Consider the following 23,976-nt stretch of genomic DNA (forward strand, 5'->3'; position numbering starts at 1 on the left):
GTAGTAGTAGTAGTAGTAGAAGTAGTCTGGTCTTACAACAGAGGTATATAAATATTTTTCCCTTAAGCTTTGTGGAAATTCGTTTGTCACACATAACTCCAGTTACCTTCTCGCAATTATTCAAACCTGTCTGATAGATGAATTCATTGTTAAAACGATATATATATATATCAAGGAATTTACCCAATGGAAACCGTACGGTGCTCTGATTGGCTAACCAAACCAGCGGCCTCGATGAGAAAAATATCGGCCATTTTGCTGTTGGCTGGGAATCGCGTTACTATAGTAAACAAGCGCTGATCGGCCGTTCATGAAAACCAGTTGCTGCTCGCTCGTTTAACTCAAAATTATTCAAAACGATCTCTCTAAAATGATATAAATGTGACTTCTTAAGGTTTTCTTCACGGTCAAAACCACACAACATTCTATTAATGATTACGTCCGGCAAAAAGGAATATTGACAGGTCGACCGAGAGGTGAACTCATTAAACGACAAACATCAATGCGAAGGATAGAGAGAGAGTCAAACTATTGTTTGTCTTGCCCTGTTCTATATAGAGAAAAGGATAAATAGTATAGCCTCATGTGTGAGTGGTTGTGTGTCATAGTCATGTTTTTTAATTGTTTCTGTTGTCTATGTGTGTAGTGATGACGATCACATTCACTCCATCAGCGCGACGAAACTGCCCCCCCCCCCCTTTTTGTTTTCACATACACGTAATTCACATGAGTAGAGTTGGACTCGATAGTTCAGTGGTTTAGCATTACAGTTAGAATTATCGTTTACCGGCATTAAAAGCTATTTTAGAGGGGGAAATTCCACATTTTACTGCTGCTGCTGCTGCTGCTGCTACTACTACTACTACTACTACTACTACTACTACTACTACTACTACTACTACTACTAAAGTTATTGAGAGAAAAATCTTTATTTAGAATCCTTGAGCACAGGCGAGCCGCTGTGTGTGTGTGTGTGTGTGTGTGTGAGACGTGGCTGTAGTCTAATTTTATCAGAATTAGGAGGCCAAGGAGTTATCTCTTTGGATATTAAGTAGGATTATATTTTTTTCCGTATTAATATTAGTGTAGTGGAAATTACAATGAGATCGTATTAAAAACAAAAGACTAAGAATAACATCAGATCGAGATGATTCTGATAGCAAAAAAGTAGGCTATATATGTGACATATTTAAATTCAGTCACCAAGCATGATAAAAACAAACAAAAAATCAACACAAATAATTTTAACCCTCTCCAGGCAAAAATTTGACGGTAGCATTTAAATATTTTTTAGTCGACTAAAACATAGTTTACTTTACTAAGAACATGCACATTTTTATGTTGATAGGGTTGACTGGTTGAAGATATTGTAATCCTGGATTAGGTCAAAAGAACAAAAGCAGAAGTAAAATAATCAATTTAAAAAACAAAAACAAAAAAAAACTGTCAACTTGGAACAAAACAGCACCAATGTCTAACTCTGGGACTAACCTTTAGATAACAAGTTGTTGGTGATGTTTTCTGGTCAAGTCTTTACAGGTGTTTAAAGAGTATTGTCTTAGTATGCTTTTGACGAACTGAGCATGTGTTGTTGAATATGTGTCTGTCTGTAAATAGTTTGCCGTGGTGATACAACATTGTTCTACAAAATATGGAACAAGCTTCTTTAATAATCTGTGTTACATGATTGTCCTCACTTTCAAAATGACTTTCCATGGCATGCTTATCTAAATCTGTAAAAATTGATGGCCCTAATCTTTCTGTTACTTTTATTATCACTTTACTTATTGTTGTGCTATTGACTGCTCTCAAAGGTCCCTCCTTGTGTGTAGTTAGAATTTCTCTCAAACAAAGGTCAGCTGCTGTAATAACTTTATAAAAATCTTCAGATGGATATAATAATCCCCCCCTGTCTTTTCTTTCGGTAAAACTAGATGATGATGGTTTGCTTGAATCAGGATTGTCTAATGAGGCTAAAAATTCTGAACAAACAGAACATTTGATTTTGTCTCGTAATTTCCTTGCGATAAATCCAGACATATAATACAAAACATCTGAATGGTACTCTGAGGGCTGGCAAAGGGTTTTCGTAAAGATCATAGTTTTTCTGTCCAATTCAGGTTGAAAAGAGTTTGTCGAATTGTCAACAGTAAAAGATGAATTTTCTTGGAAAAGCTTATTTTCGGGGCAGGTAAGCAATTAGCATTTTTGGAACTCAGCACACCATTCTTCATCAAAAGAGACCTGAGGGCATATTTAAATTGAAGGACATTCGGGTTATTATTCCAGCCACCTCTTCTTCGTATCCTTGAAAACAATGTCTCCAAATGATCTTGAGAGAGTCTGTAAGTAAGTATGTATTTGTAGTTATTGGCCAAAAGTCGCCGAGATATCAATTCTATGGATGTCAGTGTTGCCAAAAATCCAATAAATCCAGTTTTCCTCTTTGATTGTAGTATTGGCTTGTTAGTATTGTCACATAAAGATGATATATAATTTCTGGCAAAATGAATAAACTCTAATTTTTCCTCAAGATTTTCCTTTGTAATAGGGCTTTTAAATCCTTTTGTACAGAAACTACTGCTGTTGCATAAATCAAACAATTTATCAAATATACGAATAAATTTACAAGTCGCTTCACTTCCAGCAAATTCAGGCAACTTCAAGTCATCCCGAAGAACATAATGGCAGAAGCAACAGAAGAGCTTAAAGTTTGGGCAGCAAGAGAAACTTTCATTTTATTTTTCACATAATCAATATGTCTTCCTTTTAGCTTGTTGGCAAGGTTTAAATTACTTTCCAGCTGCAGCTTGTGAAGTGCAACAATATAAGACCAATCAATTCTCTCCTCTCCACGGCGCAAAAATTTCAGGTCACCCAATGCATTTCTAACATTTTTTAACAAATGACAGGCATCAAAAATAAAGGGAATGGTTTTAGATGAATCCAAGGGGTGAGGAAACTCAGGATCAATGACATCTGAACTTATAGTGCATCCAATAGCAGTTGCAGTCGCTTGGTTAACATAAGCTCCATCACACACAACCCCTTGAACAGAGAAGCCTGCCTCAGACAGCCAAACTATCCCATCATTAATAATCCGTGCTTGCTGGGCTGCACTAATCTTATCAACAAGAAAATAGCCAATAGGGTGCTTAAAATATCGCTTTTGTCCAACGATGAGAAGAGTAAGACTTTCTGAAGCTAATGTGTCTGGTGATGCAACTTGAAGATGACCATGGTTCACATAGCCAGCATAGGTCTGGGATGCAGGGTCAAACACAACTTGCTTCCGAATAGACATCGAATCAAACATAAGACAAACATCCTTCATCAAATCATCCTTTTTAAGTTGAGCTTGCAAGGTATTAAAAACATCTGTAATAAATCCTGGGGAGACATTGTGGGATGCAGACCACCTACGAATGGTATCCGCATGAGGCAAATGCAAATACTTTCTCACATAATTATAAGCCTGAGCACTATAGAAGTGCAAGGAAACAGCAAAGGATTTTAATTCATCAGAAAAACGCATATTATTTTTGGACATATGGGCAGATTTTAATTCATTTTCAATTAAAGTGAGGGTTTCCGCAGCAAAATTTTCTTTTAGGATGTCAACATTTTCTTCTTTCAACAACTTTTTCTTCTTCAAATCTTCCAAAAGGGATGAAATTTTTACATCTCGACGGGCCAACTTCTTCCTCATGCTACTGAGTTGTTGTTTTTGATGAAGCATCTTTTCTTGGCAAACAAGCAACTTATTTTGGGTCTCTTCTAAGTGGCTTTCAACTGAAGAATAGGCATAATTATGTTCATCAACTTTAGGGGTCTTACTGGGTGTAGCATCTTCAAATGGAGAATTGGGAGCAGCTCGTTTTCGAGGGGATGATCTTGTCTTTTTAATGGCAGGAGACTGTTTATGTTGGGGATAATTTGGAAATACAGATGGGACAGCATTCTCTCTCAATTTTTTTTGGTCTAAACCGAGATAATAATCTTCTAATAAAAAATGGACACTACAGACCCTATCATTTTTTGTAGGTCTCCACTCTGACCCATCTACATTCTTCCTGCTGATTTTAGTAATCCACTTGGACAACAACTCAGGCTTCTTCCATGGAAAGCTGAAAATAAGTGAGGCATTCTAACTAGGACTATCTTGACAATTGGTGTACTATAGTGAAAAACAATCTATCCAGTTGAATTATTTTCTATTGGCAAGGGAAAGACTCCATGGAAAAAAAAGCAATTAGACGTCTAGTACTATACTTATATATTTGTCTTTATCTAGGTCTTCCTGTCAATATACTTATATACTTGTTGATATTCATCTCGGTTCATGTATCTCAAGTTTTGAAAAATAACCACACTACTCTTACACGCCTAGAGTGGAGTGCTTATACTTTGGCCTTTGCAGTTAATTGCAATCGCAAGCTCTCCTCCTCAATTCGAAAACGCATTATAGTTATAGGTTATTATAATACATGATTACACACATTCTCTAACTTCATTTTTACCTCAGGGGAATAGTTCAGATCAGTATGTAGATTTATTTATAAAAATACTTGGGAGACCTTCCATTCTTGCTCTAGTACTAGGGGGTTTGGGAGGGGGGAAACTTTAAAAAAAAAAAAAAGTTTTCCCCCTCCCAAACCCCCTACTAGAACAAGAATATTTGGGATGTAGTAGCTTATGGAAGGTCTCCCAAATACTTATGAGATATAGACTCTATATCTAAATCTATCTAGATCCTAGAACATTATCAGTCTCCGTCGCAGTCGTCAGTAGCCCAAAATACAATTAGAATTGATTTATTTCTCTTACCTGTGAAACGACAATGATGTGCCTTTGACAGCTTTATTGTGGCATAAATATACGCAGCAGTTCTGAACCATTTTATTGTGAATTTTAATATTGTTGTGGTGTTTGTTGTGTCGTTATGATGACATTAGATACCGAATGAATGGTAATGTTTACATTCTCAGCCAACAACAAAATGGCGCTAAATGCTTTCATTGGTGGACACTTTTTAGACTCCGTACGTATTCTCATTCGTTTAATTCTATGATATATATATATATATATATATATATATATATATATATATATATATATATATATATATATATATATATATATATATATATATATATATATTGATCGTCATTATAAATTGGTTAGAACTTAACCGCCCGTAACATCATACCTAAGGGTTAGATTGGCTATGTGCGGCTATGTGGTATTGTAGTATGACACTTGCTTTCGGATCGGAAGGTCCTGGGTGCGAACCTTTCTCGGCGCATAGTTGAGTCCTTGGAATAGGCTCTTTACTAACATTCTCTCACCGTAAAATGAGTACCTGACCGTTAACAGCGTTGTCTACGTCGGAAAAAAAATTGTAATATCACCTAACAGGTGACATGTCTTGTCCTACTTAAGTGCTGCTGTTGGTCAGGGACCCCTTTCAAAGCGCTTTGAGCACGTTTAGTGGATATTGCACTATATCAAAATCTCAAATTTCTTAGGTTTTTTATCGCCGACTTCAATGTAAAAGCCAATTGAATTTCTTTCAAAAAATGTGTCAGGATCTGCAACATTAACAACCTTTTTTGTACCTTTATCAAAGATATAAAAGCGAACAAAAAACATCGACTGCTCAAAATGAACGAAAAATTACCATTGCTTGGCTGGATGAGACAAGAGTCGGTGTCTCCGTGCATTCCGTGTTTACTGTATACAGGGACGGCTGGTAATAATGGGCAGGGTGGGCAAATACCAGCCTGTTTTTTCAAGTTATATGCTGTATTACCAGGTCCGAAATAATCAAATCTAAATTAGATAATTTCAAAAGTTACTACTTAAAATTGATACTTTGTACTGAAATCAATTTGTGTGTATTTTTGATAGATTGCGAATCACCATGCATCCCGTAATACATAAACCAGGATACGCTCCTGTTCTTTTTATCACCCCCCCCCCCCCCCCCCCCAACCACTCCACTCCACTCCGCCCACATCGTCATCTCATCGTCACGTCGCCTGACGGTGATTTTGCTGTCTGGCCTCTCTAGTACTAGGTCGGGCTAATTCAAATGAGCCCACCTTATTAACCAGTGTACACTAAATAGAGATTTTGGCAAACGAACTTTTTCTTATTTATTGCCTTACTTGTGCTGGGAAGGTTCCGGTATTGAATTAAATTTATTAATTTACTAATATTATATCAATTTAGTATTAGTTTGTGTTGTTTTAATATATTTGTTTATCCATTTAAATTATTTCTTTTTTTTCCCCTCGTTTTCTTTAGTGTTTCTCAAAACTCATTTATTTAAATTGTTTTCTTATTTGTTTGTTGTTGTTGTTGTTGTTTTTGTTGTTGTTTTTTGTTTTGTTTTTTAACAAATTAATTTGTTAATTCTTTTTTTTTTATTATTCTTAAAGTAATTACCGCTGTATTTTTATTGCCAGACTAAATATTTTTGCAAAACAATGTAATTTTCTATTGTATTTCCTCTAATAAAACAAAACACTTTTATTCAAAAGTCACGACTAAATAAATATATAAAATACAACCACCATTTTGGTTTTCTCAACAATTGAATTAGTATACGAGAAATACTCTTCTGAGTAAGGAGATAGTTGAATTCTAAGTTATAGAGGAAATACGGAAGGGTGGGCAGATTCCGTACTTGCCCGTCCTGAAGCTAATACATACATAAGATGGTTCGCGATGAAGAGGCGGGAAGCAAGGGATTGGTTGGGTAAGGAGCAAAGATAACACGGTAATTATTGTGACGATAGTCAAACGAATACATGAGGAGAGATTGGTAACATTATTTTGTCTTAATTATATTGTATGAAGTATTGGCGAAAGCCTAATATTAAATAAACGTTGTTTTTGTTTGTCTTATTTTGACTATGGAACTGATACTGATACTTGTCATAGCAGACCTGCCTACTTTAGATAGGAAAATAAAAATCGTAGTTTTCAGGGCTAATAAAATCGTAGATATTTTAACTACCCTTTAAAAAAATCACCGGAATTTTCGTCTGTTTTGATAGATATCAAATTTTTAAAAACGAGAAAAAATAATTGGAAACGTAATAATGATGGTGATGGTGGTATAGTGGTAGCGGTGGTGGTAGTAGTAATGATGATGGTAATATTATTATTATTATTATTATTATTATTATTATTATTATTATTATTATTATTATTATTGTTATTATTATTATTATTATTATTATTATTATTATTATTATTATTATTATTATTATTATTATTATTATTATTATTATTATTATTATTATTATTATTATTATTATCATTGTTATTATTATTGTACGTATTGGTGGTATTACTATTGTTGTATTTTTTTTTGGTGGTTATTAATGGTATCAGTTTATTGTTTGGTCCCATTTGCCATTATTTTCCACTTTCATGTATGTGGTCATCAAATTGTATGATTAATTGGCGAAAGCCTAAGATTGAATAAATTTTGTAATATCGTATGGTAACCATCATTGTCGACGACATCGTCGTTGTCATCATAATCATCATCATCATCATCATCATCATCATCATCAATCATCATCATCATCATCATCATCATCATCATCATCATTAACAACAACAACAATATTAACAACAAGTACAACAATAGAAATAAAAACAATATCAACATCACCATACAATTTCCGTCATCGTCTCCACAACTATCATTCTAACCAACAGCACCACCAAAACCACTACCATAATTACCCCTCACCGCCTCGTCTTCCTCCTCCTCCTCCACCACCACCACCACCGCTACCACTATTCCAACCACTACCACCACCGGCACAATCATTCTGACCACCAAGACAGCAGTAAAAATTATGCAATTTGAGCTCTGAATGAAACTCGAGTCATATCGCTATTGTTGCTTCTCCATGAAAACTTTAAGGTTACTACGTACTACTGAAAACCAGAAATAGGTAAAAGCAATATTAATATCGCCGTTGAGGGATTAAAGCATCTCTTTAATTTTTCGAGTGAAGGAAATGGACTTGTATTGTCAAGGTGTTGTCGCATTATGTCTCGTCGCTTTATTTTTTAGTTGTATTCTCTTTCGTGATTCATTTTTGATTACGTTTGGAAGAATTAAAATCTACTGGTATTGTCATTTCATTGTGAATGTGATTATTGGTGGTTGAAATATTTTTTGTTTAAAGGCGAAAAAAAAAATAAAAAAAAAAATTTATTAAAAAAAAAACAAAAAAATAAAAAATAAAAAATATATATATATATATATATATATATATATATATATATATAATATATATATATATATATATATATATATATATATATATATATATGACCGAATCCTCTTTGCCCAACCACTGTAAATAGGCTAGAACCGCCACTGACTGTATATCATCCCTATTGGCAAGAAACGTGACTTAATGCGGTAATATATAGCTTGTGGCGATCTCCGTTTCCAACGAACTACGAAGACTTACCACATACTGCTGACTGCAAGACTACTCTTCACGTCAGATCAGACAAATCGTGAACACGAGAGAACTCATTAAATTTATAAAATTCACTACACATTGCTTTCATTGTTTGTTGTTTCCAGTAAAGTAGATGCTACATTGGTGACCCCGACTTAAAACAACTTAAGAGATAGGTATATATTATTATTATTACTATTTACCAGTTCAACTCTTCACAAGAACATAATGATAATAAACATGTCTATCGACCCGTAGCATTGAAATTGCCCACATTCTGGACCACTTGTCCTTCAGCGTGGTTTGCACAAAGCGAGGCACAATTTGCCTTACGCGATATAACAAGCGATGAAACAAAGTACTACTATGTAGTGGCTGCCTTAGACTCAGACACAGCAACTAGAGCCCTTGCTATTCTATCATCACCACCCAAGGAAGGTAAATATGAAATACTGAAAAACTTCCTGCTGTCTGCGTTCGGCCTTTCGGAAACAGAGAGAGCGGAATCTCTACTCAACATGAATGGTTTGGGCGACTTAAAGCCGTCTGAGTTAATGGACAGGATGTTAGTGCTCGGCAAACACAAGCCCTGTCTGCTCTTCAGACAGTTATTCTTAAGACAACTTCCAGCAAACATCAGACTTCCATTAGCAAACTCGTCCAACCTGGATGATTACAGGGCATTTGCCAGAGAAGCTGACAATTTTTTCTACGCTGCTCACTCAAACTCTAACTCCTTTTCAATTTCTCATACTACTTGTGAAGTTGACACACCAACCATGACCAGTGAAATAGATTCCCTCTGCTGGTACCATCAACGGTTTGGTTCAAATGCCCGTCGATGTGCACAAACATGCAAACTCTTCAATTCATTCAAGAAAAACAAGAAGAACCAGGGAAACGCCAAGCGGGGTCAACAGTAAATTCTGCTGCACATCAAAAAATCTCCAACTCATCGTCATCAATGAAAATTCAAACCGACGTTTTTTAGTAGATACTGGAGCTCAAGTATCTGTCACACCCACCTCTGCATCAGACAAAAGCTTGGGTTCCTCTGATCTCGCATTACAAGCTGCTAATGGTTCTACAATAAAAACATACGGATGCTTTGAAACTAACATACGTATTGGATCGCGTTCATTCAATGCACGACTTATCAAAGCTGATGTCAAGCGTCCCCTACTTGGAGCAGATTTTCTACGTCATCATAATCTGCTTGTGGATATTCGTGGTCGACGCCTTATCGACGCTGAAACGTTTTCGCACGTACCTTGTTCAGTAAGTTCAGTTTGCGCAAACGCCGAACACTCACCACTCGAGCCGAACTGCAATACATTCAGAAAATTATTGAATAACTATCCAGAACTACTTCAACCAACATTTTCAACGGCAACTGTGAAACATGGCGTGCAACATTTCATCACAACCAAAGGTCGCCCAGTATTCGCACGTGCTCGTCGCCTGGCTCCAGAAAAACTCTTGTGTGCAAAAAAGGAATTTTTGGAAATGGAGAAAATGGGCATAATTCAAAAATCAAAGAGCCCTTGGGCTTCCCCATTACACATGGTCCCCAAGGCTGATGGCACAATGCGTCCCTGCGGAGATTTTCGTCGACTTAACGATGCTACTATACCAGATCGATATCCTGTCCCACACATTCATGATTTTACAGCAAACTTAGACGGTAAGATCATCTTCTCGAAGATCGACCTTGTCAGAGGATACCACCAAATTCCAGTCGCTCCAGAAGACGTCCCAAAAACGGCAGTGATAACCCCTTTCGGCCTTTGGGAGTTCTTAAGAATGCCATTTGGATTAAAAAATGCAGCACAAGCATTCCAACGTTTAATGGACTCCATTTTACAAGATTTAGACTGCGTATTTTGTTATTTAGACGACATTCTGGTTGCAAGTTCAACTGAGGCAGAACACATGGAACATCTCAAAATCGTTTTCAAAAGACTTAGAAACCAAGGCCTCGTTATCCGTCTTGAGAAATGTCTTTTCGGTGTAAGATCTCTTAACTTCCTTGGCCATCACATCTCGCATTCTGGATCTGTCCCAATGGCGACAAAAATTGAGGCTGTTACACAATTTCCACAACCAAAAACCATCAAGTCACTTCAAGAGTTCCTCGGGATGTTGAATTTTTACCATCGTTTCATTCTGAGACTAGCTGAAATACTTCGACCCCTATATAGTGCTTTGAAAGTCAAAAAACAACGCCAAGCACTTACGTGGACGCAAGAAATGTTGAAAGCCTTTACTGACGGTAAAAATGCACTAAGTAACGTTACAATGTTAGCCCATCCTTGCTTGAACTCACCCCTCGCTTTAACGTCTGACGCCTCCGACCAAGCTGTGGGCGCTGTCCTTGAACAACTTAATCATCAAGGTAATTGGGAACCATTGGCATTTTTCAGCAGGCAGTTACGTAAACCTGAACAGAAATACAGTACCTTTGATAGGGAGTTGCTTGGCATTCACTTAGCCATCCGTCATTTCCGTTTCATCATTGAAGGGAGACAATTCGCTATTTTTACTGACCATAAACCATTAATCCATGCCATGTCCAAATCAACTGAACCATGGTCAGCTCGTCAACAAAGACACTTATCTGCCATATCTGAGTTCACAACTGACATCCGACACATTTCTGGAAAAAACAACACTGTCGCAGATTGTCTCTCAAGAGCAGTTACAAACTCAGTCTCAATTGGCATCGACTATCAAGCTATGGCGGAATACATATTTTACATGTCCCATTCGGTATCAACCAAGTGTCTTACTCAATGCCTTGTCGACATTATAAGACTGTACCTGGCATGGGGGTTTTTGCTTTTAAAAAAATAAAATCCACAACTTTGCAACCAATTTCCCTAATTTGGCAAGCAAAAAACAAAAACAAAAAACAAAATGTGCACACATTTTGCAAAGAAATTTGCTCTTGATCTGTGTAAAAACTGACAATAATATATGATCGTTACAAAAAGCTAACAAGATTCCCCCCCCCCCCCCCCCCCCCCTCCCTCCTAAATAAAGCTGTAGCAAGCCTTCCTACCGTCAATCTCAAGTTTAGGGACATTTTACGGATAAAACCTCAAATTCCAGATTAAATACATTCCCACTGGTGTCCACATCACATTACGGCCCTCTAGTCACTCACCAGTGGTGTCCACCTCACATTACGGCCCTCTAGTCACTCCCCAGTGGTGTCCACATCACATTACGACCCTCTAGTCACTCCCCAGTGGTGTCCACATCACATTACGGCCCTCTAGTCACTCCCCAGTGGTGTCCACCTCACATTATGGCCCTCTAGTCACTCCCCAGTGGTGTCCACATCACATTACGGCCCTCTAGTCACTCCCCAGTGGTGTCCACCTCCCATAGCCAGGGGTCACTCTCCACGAGGGTCCTCTCGGGTTCACTTCCCACTGGTGTCCACCTCCCATAGCCCAAGGTCTACTGCCCTCTGGAGTACATATCCCGTGATTCCAAGATCATTCCTCAGTGGTGTCTACTTCTCATAGCCCAAGGTTCACTTCCCACTGGTGTTCACCTTCCATAGTCCTGGTTTATTCCCCACTAGTGTCCACCTGCCATAGTTCCATGTTCACTCCCCACTGGAGTCCATATCCTGTGGTTCCATAATGACTCCCTGGTGATGTCCACTTACCATTGTCCCAGATTCACTCTCCTCTGGTTTCCTTATCCCAAAGTTACAAATTTACTCTTCTCTCACAGTCTGGCTTTACTCTCCATTTGTTTCAACCTCACATAGTCCCAGGTTTATTCCTCACCTGTGTATCTATAAAATATTTACTCCCTACTAATGTCCACATTGCATAGCTCTGGTTCACTTCCTGATGCAATTCACCTCACATTGTTCTGGGCGTCTATATCAACATGTGGGAACAAATCTCTCTTGTTCATTCCACACTTGTGTCTACATCTCGCTTACAGCCCCCGATTCACTCCTCATCTGTGTCACCAGTTCATAGTCCCATGTTTATTTCCCACCGGTGTTCACATCCCAAAGTCCTGGCTTTACTCTTCACTATTATTATATCCCCAGAGACGCCAACTTTCAATTTGGCTCACAGGAATTTCAGACACCACTCGGAGGAATTTCAATAATAATAAAAATAATAATAATAATAATAATAATAATGATAATAATAATAATAATAATAATAATAATAATAATAATAATAATAATAATAATAATAATAATAATAATAATAATAATAATAATAATAATAATAATAATGTACATTTATATAGCGCTTATGCCGAAGCTGCAAAGAGCAATTACCGCACACACACAAAAAAGGGAATTTGGATTTGAATTTGTATTGTGTTTAAATATTGTATAGATCTAAATAGATAACTGATTAGAGCTATATTATGATATATAAACACATTGCCAAATACAACCCCAAAGTTTCCTTATTTCAAATGAAGTAAAGCTCCAAATCCTAATGGTAGTGATTGAAGTAATGGTGGTAGTGAGGATGATGGTGTGTTGGTGGTTGTAGTAGTAGCAGCAGCAGCAGCAGTAGTAGTAGTAGTAGTAGTAGTAGTAGTAGTAGTAGTAGTAGTAGTAGCCTAGAAAGAGGAGCTACGACTAGAAGGGACAACTCGCCGTTCGCGTGGCACACACCACACTTGCCTAGTGATTTGTTAGCGCGTGTTAGCAACACGCTCCTTGGCTGGCCGCCGGTTTCGCCTGGCTAGACTAGAGGGGGAGGGAGGGGAGGGGAGGTCTAATTAAACTGGGCACGTGTGTGTGTGTACCCTTTGTTTAGTTATTATTTTTATTGGGCCATGTGTTGTAGACACCCATCAGTGACTCTTTGTTGAAATTTAGTCTTTTTCATTTTAGTATTGAGTGGAGATCTGTTCCCACGTGGTATAGACAACCATCAGTGACACTTGAGATTTCTAGATCTATAGTAGGCTAGTACTAATAATATCTGAGATATTTTAGAGATTGAGTTGAACATGGAAGACGCTGAGTTGTACATTTTGTTAATTTTGTGTGCCCCCCCCCCCCCCCTTGTTTCTCTCTTTTCTCTCTCTCTCTCTCTATCTATCTATCTATCTATCTATCTATCTGCCTCTATCCCTCGTCCCCCCCACCCCCCTATCCCTACCATCTCTCTCTCTCTCTCGCTATAGATAGTATGCGGTTAAACAGCTGATCGGAGTGGAAGTTTACTTCCGGCTGGCAGAAAGCAATGGAAGACAATGGCGGAAAGTAAGAAAATATCAGTTTCTGTCGATAATCTTCCGCAGTTTTCTGGATCCCGATGTCGGTATCTAGAAAAGATTACTTGTATTAATGGTATAGACCCCTATGCCATTAGTGAACATGACTGGTGTGATAATCTACATGAACTGCCGCCAGTCACGTCGATTGATGTTGCAAATTACCTGGTCAGTACTACAAGTTTCTACACTGGTACACAGTTCAAAGTAAGTTGTATTATTTGATCGTTTCCCAATACCTATAAAATATTACACCATTCATGGCTAATTGATTGTAAGATTCATTCTCAAAAAATCACAGAAGACAGAGATGTTGAGCCTGACATGGGAATATTAATATAATATGACCTGCTTCACAGAGTCGTGATCATCTTAGTCTTAGACTTAGTGGATCAATCAATGAGTCTGTTTAACATTCAAATTTCAACGATTTTGCCTTTACGGTGAGGAATTCCTCCGAATAATAATTTAAATTAAAAACACCAGGGCAAGCAATCATATTATAAATTTTATGACTATGAAATCAATGTGGTCCCCGAGTCCAAATCTAAACTAATACAGTAACAAAACATCAAGCCCATAAGACGATTTTAAAAGCCCCACCCCATTCCAAGGGACTGAGCTTGATCCCGATAAGTCAATATTTTTTTTCTAATCCCCCTCCCCTTGTCAATCCAGCAGTGATTGGGTAGCTGAGTCTGTTAGATCTAGCGGAAAGTACTTTGACATAGACTAGCCTCTAGCGTCCTATTCAAAGGGTAGCAATGGCTGTGGTCCGTTTCGCGCTATTCAAAGTCAAACCAGGATATACTTCGGCTCCATGGGCCTAATGCCTCTGAATGACTACTTTTTTATTCGATATTTTACGGTATATAAATTTTAGCCCCACGGCTGATGTTGAGTTATGGAATTGTGTATCTCTGAATCATTCTAATAATCTTTCAGATGAGTAGGTACTTCACATTTCACAACAAATTTAATGAACTCACTGTTGTTATGCAAGGGTGATAACAACAGTTTTTATTCTCTAGTTTCAATTAATTTTATTACCACCATTGCCACTTTTTTTTCAGGCATACAGAGGACTAACAGCTTATAACCAGGCCTACAATGGATGGGTGACAAATGTTAAATGGCATAAGCCTCCTGGCTGTGGGAAAGTGGTTCTAGCTGCAAAGGTACTCCCCCCCCCCCCCCCCCCCCCTTTCAACTCTGTTCTATGATTATCAATACTGTTCTTACATATTATTATTTTTACATTTATTTATATTACTCCATGCAAGATTGATAATACCATATAGAGGTGTTTAACATAAGGCTAGATTAAATACAATAAATTTTCTAGAATATGAATAGCTTTTTAAAAAAGAAATAAGAAACTTCTTTAATAAGTTCAAGTTCTACTATGGGAAACTCAGTCGAGTCCTTGGAAAAGCCTCTTTACTCACATTTGCTCAGTATGTTCGGACATAAAACGTTTAAATGGTTTTGCGACTCATGGCAGTCCCGATAGCTCAGTTGGTAGAGCACTCATTTTACAATCAAAGAGACCGAGATATTTCCCAGATGAAGTCGAGACACCCCCTCCCCTTCCCCCCTCAGCCACCCTTTTTTTGTACACCCAGCAGTAATTTGGCGATAGAAAAGCCCCTTATTCAAAGGGGAGCAAGTTATCATTTTCACACTATAGAAACCAGGATGAAATCTGGCTCTATAGACCTAATGGTTCTGATGGACTACTTTCGGTGCTTGCGTCACTATTTGGTCATTTTCAGCACTACAATTAAAAGCTGTTGCGAAATACGTTGTAAGAAAAATGGACTTGGATCAAATACTGAGCAGAAGTAGGTCAAAATTATTAATGACTTAGTTCTGAGATTTCCCCAAACTAACAATATTCATTTGACTGTTTCCCTCTCAGCCAATGACTCCGGTAAGGGAGAGGACAAAACCAGGTAATCTCATTCCAAGACAAGGACATAAAGAAACTCGGAACAGAATATTTTTTTAAATGAGCGCAATATCCCCTTATCATGCTCAAAGCGCTTTACAGTGGGTCCCTGACCAACAGCAACACTTAACATTGAGGACGGGACATGACGCCTGTTAGGCGGTGTTACAATTTTTCGGACAGAGACAACGCTGTTAACGACCAGGTACTCATTTTACACCTGAGTACGGTGAGAGAATGTGAGCAAAGAGCCTTTTCCAAAGACTCAACTATGCGCCGAGCACGAGGCTCGAACTCAGGACCTTCCGATCCGAAAGCGAGTGTCATACCACTAAACCACATAGCCACACATGGATATATAAGGGATAGAATCACGTAATCTTATTCCAAAACAAAGATAGAAAGGAAAACAGACATAGGGGAGGGGGGGGGGGGGGATGAAGACAGCAATAGTGACCTTGCCCACAATGGGAGGTCGATGACCCCACACCCAGGGTAGAAAAATGAGTACTCAGTCAAGGCTAGGAAATTTTGTAACACTTGTTGACTGTTTACCGGCGGTGCATACATCATCAAATTGCAAAGCAAGAGGGTGTATATATATATGTATATATATATATATATATATATATATATATATATATATATATATATATATATATATATATATATATATATATATATATATATATATAACAAATTTAAATAAAAGCCATTACAGTACTTTATTTTCTTTATTGTGCTCCAACTTCATGTTTAAATATATATTGGAATTTTTATATTATTGCAACAAATTCAGAAAATACTACTATATAGTGTTATATAATATATTTATTGCAAACATTTGAAAATGGTAAAATTGTTTATACTACTATGTATATATTAATAGTATTTTTCAAAATTTGGAAAAGTAAATTTAACAGTATTATTTTAAAAGAAAGGTATGGTCTTATCAAAATCAGCATTATTGGAAAGAATTAATAATAAAAAGTCTGATTTCAAGACTGCTTTCTTTTCATTTCAGGTTCGCCATTCCCAAAAATTATCCGAGAAACCCCTTTTACCCTGGATTATATTGGATGAAAGTGGCCCAGTGGACACCGCTCACTGCAACTGTATGGCAGGGGCAGCAGAGGCCTGCACACATGTTGCTGCCCTGCTTTTCTACACTGAAACCAGTGTGAGATTAGCAGAGAAGGTCACCGTTACTGGGAAACCTGCGTACTGGGCCTTTCCAAGTGGATTAAAAAAAGTCGGCCCCATTAAATCTTCTGAAATAGATTTCACCAGCAGCAAAGCCCAGCGTAAAAATATTGAAGACTGCCCTACCAAGTCCCCTGCTCCAAAAAAAAAAGTAGTAGTTTTGTCATCAACTTGCCAACAACAATTTCTGTCTTCTCTTAGCAGTCTCCCTAAACAGTCCTCTATTCTTTCTGTCCTTCCAGATTTACAAAATACTTTTCTCCCATCTAGTCACCATCCTTCTCCACTTCTGTCTTACAGAAATACAAGCCTAATTGACAAACCGATAGATATTATTATACAACACATAAATTCCATAAATATAGATTTAACTTTGGATGAAATAAAATCCATTGAAGAAGAGACAAGAGGACAATCAAAATCTAAACTTTGGTTTCGGCAGAGGGAGGGGAGGATAACTGCCTCGGAATTATATAGTGTATGTCATACAAAAGATGATGATCCCTCTATGTCCCTTGTTCAACGGATTATTTCGCCAAAGCCTTTATGTACAGAAGCTGTGCAATGGGGCACAGATATGGAATCTGTGGCAAAAGACGTATATTTTATGAAAATGTCAAGTTTGCATGAAAATTTTGTTTGTGATGAAAATGGATTGTTTCTTTGTCAGAAGTTTCCTTTTATTGCTAAAACGCCTGATGGCATAATTTCTTGTTTATGTTGTGGGAGAGGGTGCCTTGAGATCAAATGCCCTTTTTCCGCTCGAAATGATACCATCAGGGATGCAACAATAAAAGGGAGCTTCTGCCTTGAGAATTTTGGTAACAATTTAAAATTAAAAATCAATCATCCGTATTATTACCAATGCCAAGCACAAATGTATGTGACTGGAACAAATTATACTGATTTTTGTATATGGACAAATGTTGATTTTTTCATGGAAAGAATAGATTTTGACCCTTCTTTCTTCGATGTTTGCTTAACAAAATCCCGCAATTTCTTTTGTAATGTTTTATTTCCTGAAATTATTTCCCTACATTTCAGCAGAAAGAGATCTAAACTCTCTTCTGAGAAAAAATATTGCTTTTGTAACCAAAAAGAATTTGGTGATATGATTCTATGCGACAATAAAAAATGTGATAAAAAATGGTTTCATTTCCCTTGTGTGGGCATAACAGACGCCCCCAAGGTTAAACTGTTCTGTAAGTCTTGTACAAATAATTGAAATCCAACACTGTAGACAATTTATTCCACTAAATCACACACTCAAATTATTTGCTTGCTCTTTACTCTAAATTCTTTTATATAGTCCTTTATGGTCAAAATTTTTAATTTTGTTTTAAGGGTTTTATGGGTCCCCAGGTTATGCAAGAAGTAGAAGCTGCTTAGATAGATGAAAAAGGGGAAAGCGGTAGGCCAAGATAGTTTCTCAATAGAATTGATTGACGCCCTCGATGACCTGTAGACCTGTAAATGAGCTCTATAAAAATTGACTGAAACTGAACCTCACACTGAAACTCTTCGTATCAGAAAAAGACAAAGAATCGAAATGAATAGTAAACAGCAAGCTCACGTGAGCAAAACAATGGCAGAAAACTAATTTACGTGGGAATTAATTAGGCTACTTACCATTATTTCCTATAAAAAACGGTCAACCAGCTTGTTTACAACGTGAGGCAATCGAGATGTAGCAATCATATAACTTTTGATTTGAAGGTATCTTCATAGCGCACTTCCGGCGTTCGCATTAAACTTTTTCATACTTTTACTTTTAGGTTCCACCAAGTAAATGTGGTCAATTTTGGCTTAGACGAAACAGTGAAATTTATCGCTCAGCGACTCAGTTAAAATTGGCTACCATTGGGATCATGACAGGTTTGGAAAATAAAAAATAATTTCACGAAGGCTGTGTGAAAATACACTGGGATGTGTTCAGACACGGCAATTATAAAAAGCGTCGCTTAGCCTTGGTAATATATCCATCGTTAATATAAAGCCATGAATTCTTTCTTTCTTTCCTTTTTAAAAATATTTGAATTTGACGAATTGACTGATTTCAGTTAATTGACTGAGAATTTACAGGCCTAGACCTGGGAATAGACATTCTGACAAAAGCCTTTAATGTCATATACGAAAAGGGTGAACTGCCTAATGTTTTAAGACAATCGGTATTCATTACGATACCCAAAAAAACAAGGAACTATTGACTGTGACCAACACAGAACAATCAGCATAATGAGCCAGGCCACAAAAATTATATTAAAAATACTTATGAAAAGAATGAGGAGCAATATCTCTCCAGAGATAAGTGTCGAGCAGTTTGGTTTTATTAAAGAAAAGGATACGGAAAATGCAATCTTTACATTGAAAATAATAATGCAACGGTCAATCAAAAAACAAAAATCACTTTATCTATGCTTCATTGATTATTTCAAAGCTTTTGATTCAGTACAACACGAACCCCTCTTCAAAATCGTAGAAATGGTCGGTATAGACAGTAAAGACCTTCAATTTGTGAAAAACTTAAACTGGAATCAAACTTGATTATGAAACATCGGACTTCTTTAACATCGAGAAGGGAGTAAGACAAGGTTGCGTCTTATCACCTGACCTTTTTAACAAATATAGTGAAATAATATTCAAAGAAATTGAAGATATGAAAGGCGTCGTTGTTGGAGGGCAGAATATGAATAGCATAAGATATGCAGACAATAGTACTCTGATGGCATACTCTCCAGAAAACGTGCAGAAAATTTTAGATATACTGGTGTGAAAAAGTGAAGAGATGGACCTGAAACTAAATGTTAAGAAAACTGAATGCATGGTGATCACAAAGATTGACAACAACACGATCTTCCACTTGTCAAGCAAAGGAAAGACCATCAAACAAGTTAAAAATTTAAATACTAGGCTCTATCATTACCCATGACGCACGTGACATAGAGGATGATGAACAAATTAAGGACATATCAGCGCCACTAAAAAGGAAGAAAATGGAATAGTAAAAAGTTCTAGAATTGCAATTAAGGGGCGGTTTGGGTCTTTTCAAAAAAAAATTTAATTACCAATATTGGGCAGTTTTAATCATTCTGTATCGTCAGTATAGGTTAAAAATCAACATTTATGGTGAAAAAAATTTAATTATCTGTGTTGATACCCATTTTGCGACCTAATTTGGGGGTCTGACATAAAAAAATATAACAATCTTGTGGCAAACGTTCCACAAAAACCTCCATATTCTTCCCTCTTGTCAACATTGTACTATAGTGTGTCACCATAGAGAGATTTTACGGCTTTACGGCTTTAGCTTATGGAATTTTTATTAGAGCATTACAAAGTTGAGAATCAAAATGTTATGACAAAATTGAAGTTAAAAATTCAGAATTAGGATTATAATTCAAAATTCACATATCTTATCAAAAAAAAATCTCTCTATGGTGACACAATACATTATTTCTGTGATAACTGTGGAAATTTTCAGACAATTTCATTGAATTGATTCAGAGAAACGTTTGACACAGTATCCCATACCCTTAGAAATATTACATTTTGAGAAAATAGCAAAATAGCTTCTCGTTTTTCACACTTTTCTTACTATCTGTACCATTTTCGACTGTGTTTTTCGTGCCTTTATAGTCTACTTTAATAATTTGGACTTCAATTATATTATTTCTAGGGTAATAAAATATCAATTTCCACCAAAATCTCAAAAATAATTTTTCGAAGGATTTTCCTAATAATTAGACCCAAACCGCCCCTTAAAGCACACAAGGAAAGGGGAATTGGTTCAAATAAGAAACAGTTGCACTTTATCACAACCGCCACTTAATTGGAAGAATTTTCCAATGACATAATTGCCTGATATGATTTCATATTATAGTGAAAAACTGGTTACATATAATTAAATGAAGATCAATTGATTTCAAATTAAAATATCATTCTATAATTTGTATCATGTAAATGGCACTATTGGTGTGTTCAGATTAGTAAGGGAAGCACAAACAGTGACAATTTGATCCAAAGTGTTTATGCTTTCAGCTGATGTAATCAAATAATCCAATGGAATTTTTGTGCTGAGTAGAGTGTATTTATTTCTTATGCAACCAATCACTCTCTCTACGTGTATTCGTAAATGAGCTAACTTCCTAGTGGCCTCAACTTCCCATGCTGATAATTGTTTTTTACCACGTGTGAAAGCTTGTATTTTAAGTTCTGCACACATCAGCCCAATGCTGTCATGTACATTAAAACCCCTATCTGCTAAAACTAAATCGCCCTCTTCTAAATGAGATAGAAATCCTGTTTTTCAACAACGTGTTTATCTGAAGTTCTCCCACCCCATCCTTGAGATATGAAGCTTACAACTCCTTGCGGTGTAATCCCAATTAAGTATTTGATTGTGTTGGTACCTTTGTAATTAGAATACGTTTCGGCCCTCGCTTTTAAATTATTAGGACGTTCTATGAAGATTTCAAAGCAATCTATGATCACTGTAACTCGTCTACCAAAATACTTTACAAATTCTAGGGGCATGGTTCTTTTCAAATTTTCTCTCTTTGGCCAATGGATCAAAAATTGCATATTATAGTACATTACATTTAATACACGAAGAAATATTCGTGATACAGTAGTTTGATCTATATTAAAAATGTCCCCTAGAAATCTATTTATTATTCCTAATCGCAGTTTCATAAGAACAAGAAGTATTTCTTGAAATTTTGTTAAAGCATTCCTTTTGTTATTAAGAGCTGGAGCAAGAAAAGTTGTTAGACATAGTAAGTGGTTCCAAGATGGTAAACCAGTATAAAATTTTGTTTCATCATCATTATCTTTAAATCTACATTCATCGAATGTAACTTTTTGCAGTATTTTGCGAGTTTCTACAAGGTCTTTGATGGTGTCCTCGAGTGCTTTCTGCTCAGCATCAAGATCAGAACTTGAAATGTCTGTCTGTACAGCAACATCTTTTTTCAATGGTCCTAGACTATCTTCACAATCCTGTAAAAGAAATACCAAGATAAAGTTAATATATAGAACAAATAGTACATTATTGACCTACTACCTATCGTGTCTATCGTGTCAATCTGGTATTTATTATTATGTCGGAATAAACAAGAAGAAAAATTGAACTGACCAGAACTGGGAATTTTAATTTTAATATTTTTGAGTTCAAAGAAAACTTAAGCCCCATTTCCTCAAATACGCAAGTAATTCATTTTACAGATCAAAATAATTGTTAAAAAAAGTTTTTCTATGACTTCAAAAGCCAATAGTGCCTGAACATTATGATGAATTGCAAAATGGTTTGGCATATTTATGTGGAAATCTATTCTTTTTTTTAAAAAATAGGATTGGGGATCAACATTGCTCATACAGCAAATGTTAAATATTTATCATCGAGCACAGAATTACTGGCAAACCTAAAAATTCTAAAACTATTTATTTACAAACTCATGTACGAGTAACATGCAAATCTTTTAAAAATTAAATGTAATTCTATCACCCGTGGAATCAAACTATGTATGCTCAGAAAATCTGCTGTACTGTAATGCTCGGGCAATAATTGGACAAACTTAACCCATAATATTTTACATTTCTGGGAATGTTTGGTTTTTCTTTTTTATTCCATATAATCTATTAATTTTTTTTTTTTAATTTGTTGCACGTGTGTGCATTTTGTACATACATAGGGAATACATGCTTCTGTAAAAAATGTTCGATTGGTCAGTCTGCTTTGTGCAGATTGCCTTTTACTATAATATATTCGTTTAGCTTAAACGGCATAATTTAAGGTTAATAAAACATTTCCTCCACATCTCAAATCAATAATTGAGGAATAAATCAATATGGGTGAACTCATTTAATTCTATCTTATCAGAACACTTTGTCACTCAGCCCTAGCTCAGTTTGTGGCGCTGCACTGCGACAATACCTTGGTTATTTCAATCTTTAGAAAAGACACCAAAGACAAATTTCCCCAATAGGTGAATAAAGAGAATTTATATTTTTATTATTTGTTATGCTATTGTCAAAGACAAAAACTTCAGAATTTTCAAATTTTGTATGAACTGACCTAAAAGGCAACCTATCCATAGCATAGAAGGACATGCTGACAATATGTACTAATTTCATTGCCCTCAAATTAAATTGATATTCCGATTTTTAAAAATTGTCATTGCCCATTCATTCAATAATACAAAATTAATCAACATAATAAAGACAAAGCTTTTGATTCAAATGAAGTGATATTGTTTGTTCAGTTATTTATTTCCTCTGTAGTTAAACGTCTTGAAACTCAACTCGATGTCAGTCCTTGCACCAACAATTTGGACAAACTTTGACTTCATTACTGGCTCACCGGACAGGCACTCCTTACATACCTTATGAGCAAATGAAGTCACTTGATATGTGCTCTATCCCCCTTTGTCTTATGACTTTCCTCATAGTCATAGCTTTGTGTCTTAACTTTGCAATATGAAATATGGTTTTATGGCCTTTGTCTATTGTTATGTGCATAGATCTACAATCTTTTCACTCTCTATTCAACTTCCTTTTAACTGGCAATGCAATGACTTTGTAATGAACGGCACAAACTAAAAAAAATAGGCACAAACGTTGCCAACCTCACTTTTCACCCGAAAAATTGCTTGATTTGGACCTACTAAATTTCCTATGAGAATGAGATCTGCTTTTGTATCGCGCATTCAATATCCACCCAAAGCTCTCTACAAGATGTCCCAAGCCAACAGAAACATTAACATGTAGGAAGAGATATCATGCCTATATAAATGGTGGTTGTAGTAGTAGTGGTAGTGATGATGAAGAGGTGGTGGTGGTTGTTGTAGTAGTAGTAGTGGTAATGATAATGATGTGTTGGTGGTGGTTGAAGTAGTAGCGGTAGTGATGATGTGATGGTGGTGGTGGTTGTAGTAGTAGTCGTCGTAGTAATGGTAGTGATGATGATGTAGTGGTTGTAGTCGTAGTGGTGGTAGTGATGATGCTGTGGTGGTAATGGTAGTGATGATGTGGTGGTGGTGGTGGTTGTAG

At 36.4% G+C, this 23,976-nt stretch overlaps 3 protein-coding genes across 3 annotated transcripts; 2 read left to right on the top strand and 1 right to left on the bottom strand.

Annotated features, from left to right (window-relative positions):
• Window positions 1-5,664: 5,664 nt before the first annotated feature.
• Window positions 5,665-9,424, top strand: LOC144975889 (uncharacterized). Its single transcript, XM_078920075.1, has 2 exons — window positions 5,665-5,752; window positions 8,760-9,424. Exons 1-2 carry the CDS (start codon window positions 5,665-5,667, stop codon window positions 9,422-9,424), a joined length of 753 nt encoding a protein of 250 aa, XP_078776201.1.
• A 4,227-nt stretch (window positions 9,425-13,651) lies between these two features.
• Window positions 13,652-23,171, top strand: LOC144975241 (uncharacterized). The gene is made up of 3 exons (XM_078919138.1): window positions 13,652-13,982; window positions 14,849-14,953; window positions 16,751-23,171. Exons 1-3 carry the CDS (start codon window positions 13,755-13,757, stop codon window positions 18,152-18,154), a joined length of 1,737 nt encoding a protein of 578 aa, XP_078775264.1. The 5' UTR covers window positions 13,652-13,754; the 3' UTR covers window positions 18,155-23,171.
• Window positions 19,888-21,888, bottom strand: LOC144975242 (uncharacterized; the record flags this gene model as incomplete). The annotated part of the gene is given in 2 exon segments (XM_078919139.1): window positions 19,888-21,234; window positions 21,237-21,888. Coding segments are annotated over 2 exon segments (1,005 nt in total), but the record flags the coding sequence as incomplete, so codon positions are not given.
• Window positions 23,172-23,976: the final 805 nt, after the last annotated feature.

Source organism: Berghia stephanieae, chromosome 6 (assembly GCF_034508935.2).
Source record: "Berghia stephanieae isolate SIO BIC M18660-M18661 chromosome 6, UCSD_Bste_1.3, whole genome shotgun sequence".
NCBI lineage: Eukaryota > Metazoa > Mollusca > Gastropoda > Nudibranchia > Aeolidiidae > Berghia > Berghia stephanieae.

Coding starts and splice junctions, on each gene's coding strand:
- LOC144975889 (XM_078920075.1), top strand. CDS start 5,665: ATGAACGAAAAATTACCATTGCTTGGCTGGATGAGACAAGAGTCGGTG. Junction 5,753..8,759: donor ACTGTATACAGGGACGGCTG/GTAATAATGGGC, acceptor ATCGACCCGTAG/CATTGAAATTGCCCACATTC.
- LOC144975241 (XM_078919138.1), top strand. CDS start 13,755: ATGGCGGAAAGTAAGAAAATATCAGTTTCTGTCGATAATCTTCCGCAG. Junction 13,983..14,848: donor ACACTGGTACACAGTTCAAA/GTAAGTTGTATT, acceptor CTTTTTTTTCAG/GCATACAGAGGACTAACAGC. Junction 14,954..16,750: donor AAGTGGTTCTAGCTGCAAAG/GTACTCCCCCCC, acceptor TTTTCATTTCAG/GTTCGCCATTCCCAAAAATT.